The 14,804-nt window shown below is 46.2% G+C and overlaps 1 protein-coding gene across 1 annotated transcript; it reads right to left on the reverse strand.

The window, feature by feature from the left end:
* Window positions 1–3,089: 3,089 nt before the first annotated feature.
* LOC142959372 (vomeronasal type-2 receptor 1-like) lies at window positions 3,090–12,364 on the reverse strand. The gene is made up of 11 exons (XM_076100625.1): window positions 12,258–12,364; window positions 11,433–11,727; window positions 11,048–11,337; window positions 10,428–10,723; window positions 10,061–10,066; window positions 9,445–9,650; window positions 9,086–9,307; window positions 6,007–6,130; window positions 5,471–5,950; window positions 4,384–4,827; window positions 3,090–4,336 (listed from the first exon to the last, which is right to left on the reverse strand). Exons 1-11 carry the CDS (start codon window positions 12,362–12,364, stop codon window positions 3,090–3,092), a joined length of 3,717 nt encoding a protein of 1,238 aa, XP_075956740.1.
* Window positions 12,365–14,804: the final 2,440 nt, after the last annotated feature.

The raw sequence follows: 14,804 nt of genomic DNA on the forward strand, positions 1-14,804 counted from the left end.
CAACACCAGTCCTCTCCTCTGTAAGCCGAGCCCTTTGTTTCACACCATCCCCAGAACCATTCAAGGCAACAGCTGAGTTCAGCTCACACAAACCCAGCGACAGGATCAGACCAATAAAGAGAGCTGACATCTCCATCCCTCAACTGTCCTCATGTGGGCATACTGTGTTTTCACAGGTTAATATAGATTTTCAGATTGAAGCTTTCCTCCGACAGTACGTCAGCTTACTGTACGTCAGAGAGAGGATGCTCTTACCCAGTGGTCTTTGATTAACTATTGTCCAAGTTTTTTTTGTGAAATGTGAGTACAATATACTCTGCTCTAAATGTTATATTTATTTTCTCTTCTTTGAAAGTTACCATTGTAAACACTAAATATCTTCTTAATTATCTCTATACCCTTACACCTTTTTGCTGTGTTTTAGCTCATATTACAGTTAAGCCTAACAAATGGGTTGTTTGTGTGGTTAAATCACATATTAAATAATGCCAACACATAAATATTAATAAAGTAGCACTAAGTTTATAAAAGAGAAAGAAACACACATTTATATAAATCATTTTTTACTTTATTTATTAACTTTCTTCTATATTTTCAGAACTTGATAAAATAATATTTGTGAAATAAGAAAAAAAAAGGATTTTAAAAGGCTTTTCACAAAACAACATTACAATTAATAAAACATTTAATGTACAACAACTTAAAATGTAAATATTTAAACAAGATGAAAACTGAATGTTTTATCATTAACTTTATACTGAATGTTACTGTTGAAGCATAATCTTGTAGGAGCGTGGAAACAAACAACGAGGCGAGTATTCCCTTTGGCTGCACCATGTGGCCGTTTATTTCCATCCATACACACATGACACACATTCACTTCCTGCCACCCTTTAACCCCCCCTGTCACCAGGGTTACGCCCCTTTCCTTAAAGGGCCCCCGTGAATTCGATCTTCCCTGTCCCCTACATGCGCCCCCCCAGAATTCACCAACTCCAGAGGTTAGTCCCAAAACTATTAATGTCTCGGAGCCCGAATCAACCGACCAGCCCGACTCCATGTCTCTGGGGCGGGAGGCAGGACCACCGTTGCAGCAACCCTCCGGGTCCTGTCGTGTTGTGGTGGGAGGGCCCAAGGCCGCCCCCGCCGTGGGGGTTCAGCCAACCTTACCGGTTGGTCCAGGTCCAGTTTTGCTGGTTTAAGGCGGTCTACCGACACGTATTCCAGCCTACCGCCCATGTCGACCTTGCAGGTTTTGTCTCCGGTCTCCAGCACCCGAAATGGCCCGACGTAGGGGAGTTGAAAGGGTCCACGGTGGCCGTCCTGGCAAACGAAAACATACTCCGCTGACCTGAGGCTGGACGGAACGTATGACTGTGGAAGGCCGTGCTGCGACGTGGGCACCGGTTTGAACAGCCTGGCTTTTTCCAGGAGCGTTTCCCGCTGCTGGGTTGCAGACCAAGGGTCTGTGACTTTGGGGATAAACTCCCCCGGGACCCGCAGTGGCTGTCCATAAACCAGCTCAGCCGATGAAGCCTGCAGATCGTCCTTGGGGGCTGTCCTAAGCCCCAACATGACCCAGGGAAGTCTGTCCACCCAATTGCTGTCTTTTAGGCTGGCCCGGAGAGCAGGTTTCATCGACCGGTGGAACCGCTCGCATAACCCATTAGCCTGTGGGTGGTAGGCAGTAGTGCGATGGAGCTTCACCCCTAGGCTTCCTGCAACTGCATCCCACAGCTCTGATGTAAACTGCGGGCCTCGGTCCGAGGAAATGTCAGCATTATTCAGGCTTGGGCGACCCAAGCCTGAATAAACGCCCGAGCCACCTCATCCGCTGTTGTTGATGACAACGGAACAGCTTCTGGCCAACGAGTGGTTCGGTCTACCATTGTGAGGAGATGTGTGAAACCACGGGATGGGGGCAAAGGTCCTACCAAGTCCTCATTCACGTGATCGAACCTCCTTTCTGGAACCAAGAACTGTGCTAAAGGGGTCTTTATGTGCCAGTGCACCTTGGAGCGCTGGCACACCACACAAGTCCCGGCCCACCTCCGTATATCCTTTTTCAGCCCGTGCCAGACAAACTTTGCTGCCACCAACTTCTGAGACGCCCTCTTGCCAGGGTGTGACAGCCCATGAATAGCATTGAAAACCTGTTGTCTCCATTCGTCGGGAACAACCGGCCGTGGCTGGCCTGTGGAGACGTCACACAGGAGCGTAGCGCCAGTTTTGGCAAACGGGACCTCCTCCAACCGCAGTCCCGTAAGTTCAGTCCTCAACTCCTGGATGCCCGGGTCTGAAACCTGATCCCCAGCCACCTTGTTATAGTCCAATCCTAACTGGACAGCCCCGGTGACGGCCCTGGAGAGACAGTCTGCGACCAGGTTTTCCTTGCCCGTTACATGCTGTAGATCCGTGGTAAACTCTGATATAAAGGTGAGCTGGTGCTGCTGGCGTGCGGACCATGGTTCGGCGCCCTTACTCATGGCAAACGTCAGTGGCTTGTGATCCACAAACGCCGTGAACGGCCGAGCCTCGAGCAGGAACCGAAAATGCCGAATGGCCAGAAAGAGGCCGAGGAGCTCACGATCGAAAGTGCTGTACTTCCGCTCATTAGGCCGCAACTATCGACTGAAGAAAGCAAGGCGGTTGCCACGCCCCTCTCACCCACTGCTCGTGCACCGCGCCCATCGCATTGTCCGAAGCGTCTGTGCTGATGGCAATCGGAGCCTTATGTGACGGGTGTGCCAGCATTGTCGCGTTTGCCAGAGCTGTTTTAGCGCCAACAAAGGCAAGTTCCCTCTCTTCGGTCCAGTCCACAGCCTGTTTGATGGCGTTGGCCTTCAGGGCTTCGTACAGGGGCCGCATCACTTGCGCTGCTCGAGGGATAAAGCGATGGTAAAAGTTCACCATGCCTAAAAACTCCTGCAGGGCCCTCACTGTGAGTGGGCGTGTAAAGTTAGCCACTGCCTCCACCTTTGATGGAAGGGGAACCGCCGCATCCTTTGTGATGCGGTGTCCCAGAAAGTCAATGGTGGTCAACCGAAACTGGCACTTAGCCAGTTGATGATCAACCCGTGCTGGCTGAGTCACTCAAACAGAGTCCGGAGGTGAGACATATGCTCCGCCCTTGACAAACTGGCCACCAGGATGTCATCCAGGTAGACGAACAGGAACGGCAGGTCCCTCAGCACCGTGTCCATTAGACGCTGGAACGTCTGCGCTGCATTTTTTAGGCCAAACGGCATCCTCAAGAACTCAAACAGGCCGAATGGAGTGATCAGCGCAGTCTTGGGAATGTCCAGCGGGTGAACGGGCACTTGATGGTAACCTCGTACCAGGTCCACTTTTGAAAACACCACGCTATCCGACAAGTGGGAAGAAAAGTCTTGAATATGTGGAACCGGATAGCGGTCCAGGATCGTTGCATCGCTGAGCCGGCGATAATCTCCACATGGGCGCCACCCGCCCCCAGGCTCCGGGGCCATGTGCAGGGGTGAAGCCCACGGACTGTAGGAGCGGCGAATGATGCCCAGGCGCTCCATGTTTTCAAACTCTGTCTTGGCGATGGTGAGCTTTGCCGGATCTAGGCGCCGGGCCCGGGCATGTACCGGTAGGCCGGTGGTAGAGATGTAATGCTCCACCCCATGCTTGACCGTGGAGGACGAGAAGGTGGGCTGCGAGAGGTCTGGGAACTCGGCCAGCAGACGCAGAAACTCATCAGCCGCTGCAAGCATGCTAGTCAACCTGGTAGAGCCCGCTCCACTTAGTGTACATGGGTAAGAACAAAAAGTCACAGTGTTTATCAGGCGGCGGCCCTTGACGTCCACCAATAGTCCATAAGTACATAGGAAATCCACGCCAAGCAGGGGAATGGCAATTTTGGCAATAACAAAGTCCCAGCTGAAACGCTGCCCCATAAAACACAGCTCCAGGCACCGTGTCCCAAAAGTGCGTATGGGGGTACCGTTCGCGGCTTCCAGGGGGGGGCCCTGCCTGTTTGTCAGCATGTCCACCCGCGATGCAGGCACAACTCTCCTCTGCGCCCCCGTGTCGCAGAGAAAGTGCCGCCCGGAAACGTCGTCCCGGATGAACAGAGGCCTGCCTTCCCAACCGACGCTCATGGCAGTCACTGAGCGCCGGCCCTGGTATTTCCCGTCGTGCCGAAACTGCATGGTGAACGGCACCTTGTAGCCCGCGGCCCAAACCTTGCGTGGTAATAGCACAGGCTGGTAGCTCCCCGCCGTTGGCTCGCTTCTGCTGCTGCGGCGACGACTGCTGTCTCCCCCGGCCACGCCGTGGCTTGGGCCGGCCTCAACGCGGCTGTGTAGCTTTGCTGGCCAGCCAGAAATAACTTATCGGCCTCCTCGGCCAACTCCCGACAATCGGTAATCGTGGTGTTGGCCGCAGCGGCCCGCACCTGCAGCGGGAGCTGCTGCAGAAAAAGTTCCGTAAAGAGAAACTCCGGCTCGTGTTTTCCTAGCAGAGCTAACATTTTGTCCATTAGCTCCGACGGCTTGCTGTCGTCGAGGCCGTTCAGAGAAAGCAACCGGCGAGCTCGCTCAGAGTCCGAAAGCCCGAAAATGTTCAACAGCCGGCCTTTCAAGGAATCATACTTGTCCCTCTCTGGAGGATTTTCAAGGATGCTTACCACTCTGCCTGCTGTCGAACTGCCGAGAGCTGCCACGACATAATAATATTTTGTCGTGTCCGCTGTAATGTCTCTGAGGGCGAACTGTGCCTCAGTTTGAGCAAACCACAACGCTGCTTGCGTCTCCCAAAACTCCGGTAGTTTGAGTGAAACTGTGTGCGTCGTCATCTTCTCTTCTGGAAACGTCCAGGAGAGTCAGGGTCACCAATGTAGGAGCGTGGAAACAAACAACGAGGTGAGTATTCCCTTTGGCTGCACCATGTGGCCGTTTATTTCCATCCATACACACATGACACACATTCACTTCCTGCCACCCTTTAACCCCCCCTGTCACCAGGGTTACGCCCCTTTCCTTAAAAGGGCCCCGTGAATTCGGTCTTTCCTGTCCCCTACAATCTAGTCTTTTGTCTTTATTGTATTCTTACCTAAAACACACGGTGATTGTATACATGCAGTTCTGACATTGATCATAGATTGGAGTAGTAATGTATGAAGTGCACATAGGTAAGCTGCAGGTGATGAGAATCAGGTGTGTAGAACAGTTCTTTGACGTGTTGGAGTGAGAGCTTAACTGGAATGTTTAGATTCTGAATTTGATGAATTGAAACAGATTGATTATCGACAATGCTGATATTTACATTATGCTTGTGAGAATATATGTGAAACTGTACCAACTGGACATTGGTTTATTGTTAGCCAAGAGCACACATGCGAGACAAATTATCCCTGTTTGCCCGCTGTGGCTTATGTATGTTTATTAAAAGTCCCTTCAACTGCCATCTTAGTTTTTTCAAAAAGTCAGATTTTTTTAGAATTGACTTTTGTTCATTAAATGTTTCTTGGTGTTTTTCTCGGGCTTAAACAATATGATGAAACACTTTGGAGCAAATATACACAATATGAGTCCAAAACTGGAGGCCAGAATGGCAAATATCTCCACAGCCACAGTAAATTTACCAGGAGAGCTGACATATGCTGGGATAAAGGTGACCCAGACTGCACAGAATATCAGCATGCTGAAGGTTATAAGCTTGGCTTCATTAAAATGATCAGGTAGTTTCCGGGCTAGGACAGCTAACACAAAGCAAAAGACAGCCAGCAGGCCGATGTACCCGAGCACAGCCCAGAACCCAATAGCTGAGCCTAATGCACACTCCAGGATGATCCTCTCCTTGTATGTGGTTAGGTTTTTCATTGGAAAAGGAGGACTAAGAACCAACCAAAGAGTACATAGTACAACTTGAATGAACGTGAAAGACACTACAGTCATTCTTTGTTGTGGAGGACCAAACCTTTTAGCTGTCGTACTCGATATTTGATATTGTCCAATAGATATGCATTTGGTAAAACAATACCTGTAGCATTGCTAATCTCTCCCTCAGGACACGGTATACAATCAAAACAGCAGATTGGTTTTTCTTTCTGCAGCACTTTACGAGTTCCTGGAGGACAGCTGTCGGTGCACACTGACACAGGTACCTGGCACATAGACACAAACAAAGTCATACATATTTAGGTCTGCTACAAAGCTCTGAGGATTAGAGGATAGGTTAGCATTTTTCAAGTCAGTCTAAAAACAATTATTACATGCCAATATGTTGAGTGAAAGCTTTATTAATCACTGTAACCAAACTGTAAACCCTCCTAAAGCCATCTCAATATAACTGCTCAGCGACAAAATCCACAGTTTGTGTGTAAAAATGCATTCTTAAAATGATCTGAATCTAATGTGAGTTTGAGTTGGACAAATATAGTGTTTCTAACTCACACAGTCGCTTATTGTTTTTGTTCGCACTCACACAGGCTCCACCCTCTACTAGACTATATGGGTAATACTCTCCTCCAATCACAAGCACGTCTTTCACCACTGATTTACAAATTTGCATAAGCATAGCCGGCCAATCAGGACATGCTAACCAGAATATGTCTGGACCTCACAGTATAGAAGCTAGCACATCCCCCGCTGAGTTATCTTTTTGTTTTCACTGAATTGACCATGACTGCCCATCTCCACGGATGGAGTCGCCGCTGCCCGTCATGCATCGTCAGTGCCCGTCATGTCTCGGCCTTTTTTGCCTGGGCGGTTTTTCACAACGTCTTCTTCAAATGCCTCAGAGGGGACCATGCAAAGAGCTTGACAAGAGGTTGAGTCTGTAGCAGTCGTCGGTCATTATGTTAGCCTCAGGTCGTCGCATAGAACCGTTGTATGCAGAAATGACTCTGATGATGGCGCCCCAGCCTTGAACTGTCCCCCCTTTTGGGGAGGCTCTGTCTCAGGAGCCAATGCAATGGATGCGCTGCCCACTCTGGGCCATCTTCTCCAGTTTGGGCTTCTGAGTAGGATAGGCTGTGCAGACCATCCAGGCTGCAAGAGCAGGATCCAACGCTGCCTGTTAAAGAGTGAAATGGTTGGAGTTCCAACCTTGGTGTGAGGAAAGGTTTGGTAGATCCCCTGTCTTGTGCATTTGGTTATTTTCTCTCCTTTTAGCAATGTTCGGTGCATAGGGAGCTGTCTCGTGCCACTATTTAGTTGTATCCAGCAGCCATTTCTACCTGCTATGAGGGTTTTGGCAACAGACCGCTCTTTGGCTACCCTCTTGTGTAGCAGTTCTTGCAGGGATCAGGAGACAATGCCTGGTGATATGTGCCTCCTCCCCACAATAGCAACTACTTTTGGTGCTTGAGGCTTTGGTGTAGCATCCTTTTAAGCCTCTGGAGCGCCCTTCTCGGAAGGCATTATCATTCAAGACAGCTTTCCTGTTTGCATTGACGTCAGCTAAGTGTGTTTGAACTGACTGCCCTGTCGGTGCACCCCAGTTACTTGCTGTTTCGTAGTGATCTTGGCTATTTTGAGACCAAAACTTTCTTTTGTTTTCAATAACTTAAGTAGTTCCTTCAGGTTGAGGGTTATGGAAATGGCTGCTTTTTGTCTTCTACCCCATGCCAGGGACGGGGAGGCTAAAAAACACCTGTTTTGCCCTGTTCGTGCGTTGGTGTGTAATGTTGAACCCACGGACCCCATCAGGGGCACTGAACAGCTGTTTGTGTACTTTGGGGATGGTGTGGCCATTAAAACCCTTTCCAAGAAATGACTGGAAGGACGGCTTTGTAAGTGCATCTCCCAAGAAGGCAAGGGACTCTCGAACTGTTGTCCGTACACACTCTTCACGCAGCGTGGCAGTCTCGGAATGTAATGTGCAGCATGTCTACTGCTTGTCTTTTGACCCCTGCAGGGTTACGCCATTGCTCCAACCAGTTCAATCATGTACTACCTGGGTTGGCTGAGGCCCCCTACTTCTCTGATGTGGTAGCCCACGTAATAAAGAAGTAGGTGGACTGTGGCAACTAGTTTTTCGCCAGTCAGGATCAATGTGCCTGGGTCAATGTTATGTGGCGACAGGGCGTGACTTTGTGAGTGAGAAGAAAGGTTACAATATTTTAACCCTAGGTCAAAGCCCTCTGGCTGAAGAGACTGTAGGATATTGTGCTGCCTTATATACTGTTGGGTCTGCACGTATTTTGGTATACATATCCTGATTAGCCAGCTACGTTAATGTAATTTTTAAGTGGGCGAAGGCATGCTTGTGATTGAGGGAGACTATTACCTATGGAGTACAGTAGAGGGCTCCACCTGTGCTTATAGAATTAAGGTTACAATATCATAACTCTTGTTTTCTTAGTCTTTTTAGCATACATTCCTTCTTTGTAATACTATCCCTCTTTCATGGCTCAGCAGGGGAACATTTTTGGAATTATGAAGGAAGAATTTCCTGGTAGAATTTCATACTAAAAATATGCTTACATTATTTATTACATTGGAATACATTAATTTGCAGTAATGGAATACAATATTCATAACAATGTTGTAATAAGTGTATAATAACCTGAAACTAAGCATGCATGCACAGCTTGCATGATCAGCCAAATGCTCTTTCTTTTTTTTTTTTTACTTTTCTGCTGGCTGAAACAAAGCAGCCAGGAGGAATGACTTGTTTTTCATCTTTATAAACTTCACTCAGAAGTGTTATTTATTTTAATAACATTTTACATTTGTTTTCAGTGAAGTATTAATGATTTTTTAAATATGGACATTGTTTTGTAAACGTAACTGTTGCTGCCCTATAAACAATATTTGGATATATTTTAATTATACATTCTAATCCTGTTATGGATTTATTTGTTTTTAAAAATTCTACTTTTTAAGAGCAATTATTTAGTCATGTAGAAAAGAAGAGTATAGATAATAGTAGCTCATAGCTAAAGATAACTCTCCCTACCTGAAGGCCACCGTATATCTCCAACACACTTGGAAAGGGAGGGGTGAGCAGAGATGTATTTAGTTGGTTTCAATCTGCAACACACTACTAGATGCCACTAAATCGTACACACTGCGCCTTTAAGTTAGAATTTGAACATTGCTTTTAAATGCCTTACTTGTGTGCCACCCTCCACCCAGGTGAGGTTCCTGTTGATTCGGAATTCCTGGCCCACAGGCAGTGATGCATCATAGTGCCCTACTGTTACCAACTCAATGTAGCCAGTCTCAGTTTTTTGCCAATTAACCAGCTCATATGTGGCCTCAGTATCCCCGTTGGCATCAAATGACACATCATAACCGTTTTGGGAAAAATGAACATTTTTCAGCTGAGTAAGAACCTGTGAGGACGAAGTAAAAGAAGACAATGAGAAAGATATTTGAAACAATGTAAGATAAAATGAATATATGATTTCAAAAAAGGTACACTATAGAGAAAAAGGGACGTAGTGGTGTTGACATATTTGTTTTGACTGACCTGTTCGGGCTCTATGCTGGTGAATTTGTCACATTGAGTTATAGAGTGTGTTTCCTGACACATTGCATTATGAATGGCATGTGCTATTGCATAAACAGCCTTGTACACCATGTTAGTGATTCGGAGCTGAGATGTGTCAGTGTAGGGGCTCTGGATCGTCTCTATGTCTTCAGTTCCATCACACGCATTTTTTTCTGTGGCTGATCCTAAAAACAAAGAAAGGTAATTTATTAGGCTTGACAATATAAAATTATAATTCATCTGTATGTTTTTCTTTTTTGTTTTGTTTTTGTTTTATCTAACCTGCAAAATGTACCTTGCAAAAATGTATATACTTGCATTGTTTTAATTTGTAGTAAATAAAGTAAAACTTTACTTTGCATTATATGTCAAAGCACTGTTTTGCACACGTCTTTTTATCTGGCCCAATTATTTATTTTTACCTACATGTAACCAGCTCAGTCACCAGACAATTACTCGTCTGTATACCATTCAAAAAGGTATTTTCCTTTAATTAGATACTGACATGATAAATAAATTTATTTCAAATAAATTAATTATCTGAAATCACTGTCAGTAAAATAGCTTAGAACTACATGAATACTTATATATATACCTGTAACTGATACAAGCAAGGAGGCTACGTAAAACTGTTTGTACTTTATTAAGCTTGGTGGCCTGGAGACTGTCAATTTAATGTGTGCTTTTGTTCAGGGCTTCAGTGTTGACTTTGTGAAACTAGTGCAGCCAAATTCATACAAACCACAAAAACAGACATTATTCAAAGAGATGCACCTTATGGCCATAACATGTCTTTGTTCAATATCAATAGATTTCTCTATTAATCTACAGTTTAAGCAGCTGTTAACATTTTAACACACAAAGCTTTGATTAGACTATGAAAAAAATACCGGAACACACAAGGACCAAACTGTGGTTGTCTGTTATGTTAAAAATCAGCAAAATCAGCCAAACTTTCTCACTTTGTCCCAACCTGCAGTTGAATTCATCCTCCCAGAACTCAGTAAGCACTGGAGAGGCCGCCACTTTAGAGGGAGAGAGGTCCAACAGGAAGTCTCTCAGACCAGGGATGACAGATTTCTCAATGCCAAATCCGATTGCTCCAGCACAGAAGCTGAACCTCTGCATGTCTGGGTCAGTTACCCAGGACTCAGTGCCTATCCACTGGCGAGGTGGAGAGGGCTTGATTGACAGCTCCTCCAGCAGAATCCTCAAGTCTCCGGAGGTCATAAATGCCACAACAACCACAGCTGTCGACCTAGAGAGAAATTATGGTGCATTGTATAATACCAATATGAAAAAAATAACTTTTAAAATGATTTATCAAGATAATTAACACAAATACATATGAGATACTTTATTTTTGTGTGTGTTAATGTGCAGTATTGCTCCACTTCTATAACAACATCAGTATTAGGCCTTCATATGAGAGAAATTAACCAAAAAATACATTTCCAATTTAACACGAGGATAAGAAAATGATCTTCCATTTCATATTTTACTGAACTTTGTTGTGGATTTGTGTGCAGAAGGTCAGTATGAGCACAGGGAACAAAAGCACATAATCAGTGAACGTAGAAACCTGCGGATAATGTCAGCTACTCTCTGGATCCTGCTACGTGGGTGAGTCCGATAGAAAGATTCGGAGTATTCCACACAGATCCCCTCTTTGTGTGCTGCGTCCAGGAAAGACGCCATGCCATTGTTTCCATAATCCGAATCCGATCGGATGGCACCTATCCAAGTCCAACCAAAGTGTTTTACCAGTTTGGCCAGCGCGTCAGCCTGGAACTGGTCACTCGGGATTGTTCTGAAGAAACTCGGGTACTGCTGCTTATCGGACAGGCATGCACAAGTGGCAAAGTGGCTCACCTAAAGGAACACAACAGTGTAATGTTTTAACAGGAAGGGCAACAAATAGCACTGGTCTGTTTAACACATAGTTTGCAGAAATTCAAAATATTTACTTGAGGAATGTTAAAGGGCCCGATGATGCGCGACATGCTGATGGATGGTGTGGACCCAGACTCACCAACAATGGCCATCACCGTACCAGATTGTGAGCAATTGTCACCGGTGTAAAACACTGGGTCCAGACCACTTGATAGCTGGAATGCCACATGCACCGCCACAGGCACAGAGGCGCACGAGTCGTAGATCTGATAACCGAGTTTGATGCCCGGCAGCAGCTCCGTGCTGTTGTTAATCTCCTCTATGGCGAAGATCATTGTGCGTGAAAAGCGCAGTTCACGGGCATCAATGCTGCACACAGACACACGTGTCACTGTTTAAAATATGGCTTACATATGATGAGGAAAATTGACTAATTCAAAAGAAATAAATAATTTAGGAGAATCGCAATTCAAAGTTATGGACAAGAAGAGATGGCTGCACTGCATCTATCATCCACAATTACATCAAAGAATTGCTTGAACACCAAAATAAACAGGAAACAAAAATAGTATACGATAGTAGTCCAAAATTCATGTGGATTTTAATGCAATAGACAACTAAACCTAAACTCTTACTTTGAGTTTATACTGTTTAATAAGAATAAATATTGATAAACTTAATATCACCAGTTAAAAAACACAAAAATGGTCATCTCTATATAGTCACACTCTACTATTGTAGTAAATATGATAACTAAAATTGTAAAGACAAATATTGATTTGGCATTTTATGTGAAACATTTTTTAACGTTTTCAGTAAAACACATACAAAAGTACAAATCAAAACATTTCCATCCCCACAGAGTAACATCCTCTTAGCCCCACATCTCACTTACTAACCTCCCTGAGCATGTTATTAGATCAGGCATGGTAGTGTAGTTATGCTTCACTGTGTGCGCATAGTGGTGTATGGACAAAACACCACCAATAACGTAGTCACCATCCATTGAGAATGCAGGCAGACGAGTGGTACCCTGGAGCTTGCATTTAACCGATGAAGCCTCAGTGCTGAGCCCAACACCAGTCCTCTCCTCTGTAAGCCGAGCCCTTTGTTTCACACCATCCCCAGAACCATTCAAGGCAACAGCTGAGTTCAGCTCACACAAACCCAGCGACAGGATCAGACCAATAAAGAGAGCTGACATCTCCATCCCTCAACTGTCCTCATGTGGGCATGCTGTGTTTTCACAGGTTAATATAGATTTTCAGATTGAAGCTTTCCTCCGACAGTACGTCAGTTTACTGTACGTCAGAGAGAGGATGCTCTTACCCAGTGGTCTTTGATTAACTATTGTCCAAGTTTTTTTTGTGAAACGTGTGTACAATATACTCTGCTCTAAATGCTATATTTATTTTCTCTTCTTTGAAAGTTACCATTGTAAATACTAAATATCTTCTTAATTATCTCTTTACCCTTACACCTTTTTGCTGTGTTTTAGCTCATATTACAGTTAAGCCTAACAAATGGGTTGTTTGTGTGGTTAAATCACATATTAAATAATGCCAACACATAAATATTAATAAAGTAGCACTAAGTTTATAAAAGAGAAAGAAACACATTTATATAAATCATTTTTTACTTTATTTATTAACTTTCTTCTATATTTTCAGAACTAGATCAAATAATATTTGTGAAATAAGAAAAAAAAAAGATTTTAAAAGGATTTTCACAAAACAACATTACAATTAATAAAACATTTAATGTACAACAACTTCAAATGTAAATATTTAAACAAGATGAAAACTGAATGTTTTATCATTAACTTTATACTGAATGTTGCTGTTGAAGCATAATCTTGTAGGAGCGTGGAAACAAACAACGAGGCGAGTATTCCCTTTGGCTGCACCATGTGGCCGTTTATTTCCATCCATACACACATGACACACATTCACTTCCTGCCACCCTTTAACCCCCCCTGTCACCAGGGTTACGCCCCTTTCCTTAAAGGACCCCCGTGAATTCGATCTTTCCTGTCCCCTACATGCGCCCCCCCAGAATTCACCAACTCCAGAGGTTAGTCCCAAAACTATTAATGTCTCGGAGCCCGAATCAACCGACCAGCCCGACTCCGTGTCTCTGGGGCGGGAGGCAGGACCACCGTTGCAGGAACCCTCCGGGTCCTGTCGTGTTGTGGTGGGAGGGCCCGAGGCCGCCCCCGCCGTGGGGGTTCAGCCAACCTTACCGGTTGGTCCAGGTCCAGATTTGCTGGTTTAAGGCGGTCTACCGACACGTATTCCAGCCTACCACCCATGTCGACCTTGCAGGTTTTGTCTCCGGTCTCCAGCACCCGAAATGGCCCGACGTAGGGGGGTTGAAAGGGTCCACGGTGGCCGTCCTGGCAAACGAAAACATACTCCGCTGACCTGAGGCTGGACGGAACGTATGACTGTGGAAGGCCGTGCTGCGACGTGGGCACCGGTTTGAACAGCCTGGCTTTTTCCAGGAGCGTTTCCCGCTGCTGGGTTGCAGACCAAGGGTCTGTGACTTTGGGGATAAACTCCCCCGGGACCCGCAGTGGCTGTCCATAAACCAGCTCAGCCGATGAAGCCTGCAGATCCTCCTTGGGGGCTGTCCTAAGCCCCAACATGACCCAGGGAAGTCTGTCCACCCAATTGCTGTCTTTTAGGCTGGCGCGGAGAGCAGCTTTCATCGACCGGTGGAACCGCTCGCATAACCCATTAGCCTGTGGGTGGTAGACAGTAGTGCGATGGAGCTTCACCCCTAGGCTTCCTGCAACTGCATCCCACAGCTCTGATGTAAACTGCGGGCCTCGGTCCGAGGAAATGTCAGCGTTATTCAGGCTTGGGCGACCCAAGCCTGAATAAACGCCCGAGCCACCTCATCCGCTGTTGTTGATGACAATGGAACAGCTTCTGGCCAACGAGTGGTTCGGTCTACCATTGTGAGGAGATGTGTGAAACCACGGGATGGGGGCAAAGGTCCTACCAAGTCCTCATTCACGTGATCGAACCTCCTTTCTGGAACCAAGAACTGCGCTAAAGGGGTCTTTATGTGACGGTGCACCTTGGAGCGCTGGCACACCACACAAGTCCCGGCCCACCTCCGTATATCCTTTTTCAGCCCGTCCCAGACAAACTTTGCTGCCACCAACTTCTGAGACGCCCTCTTGCCAGGGTGTGACAGCCCATGAATAGCATTGAAAACCTGTTGTCTCCATTCGTCGGGAACAACCGGCCGTGGCTGGCCTGTGGAGACGTCACACAGGAGCGTAGCGCCAGTTTTGGCAAACGGGACCTCCTCCAACCGCAGTCCCGTAAGTTCAGTCCTCAACTCCTGGATGCCCGGGTCTGAAACCTGATCCCCAGCCATCTTGTTATAGTCCAATCCTAACTGGACAGCCCCGGTGACGGCCCTGGAGAGACAGT

This window comes from Anarhichas minor, unplaced genomic scaffold (genome assembly GCF_050575085.1).
Source record: "Anarhichas minor isolate MPS153535 unplaced genomic scaffold, ASM5057508v1 ptg000026l, whole genome shotgun sequence".
Classification (NCBI taxonomy): domain Eukaryota; kingdom Metazoa; phylum Chordata; class Actinopteri; order Perciformes; family Anarhichadidae; genus Anarhichas; species Anarhichas minor.

Coding starts and splice junctions, on each gene's coding strand:
- LOC142959372 (XM_076100625.1), bottom strand. CDS start 12,364: ATGGATGGTGACTACGTTATTGGTGGTGTTTTGTCCATACACCACTAT. Junction 9,308..9,444: donor CCAGCATAGAGCCCGAACAG/GTCAGTCAAAAC, acceptor TCGTCCTCACAG/GTTCTTACTCAGCTGAAAAA. Junction 4,828..5,470: donor GAAACATTTAATGAACAAAA/GTCAATTCTAAA, acceptor GGACGTTTCCAG/AAGAGAAGATGACGACGCAC.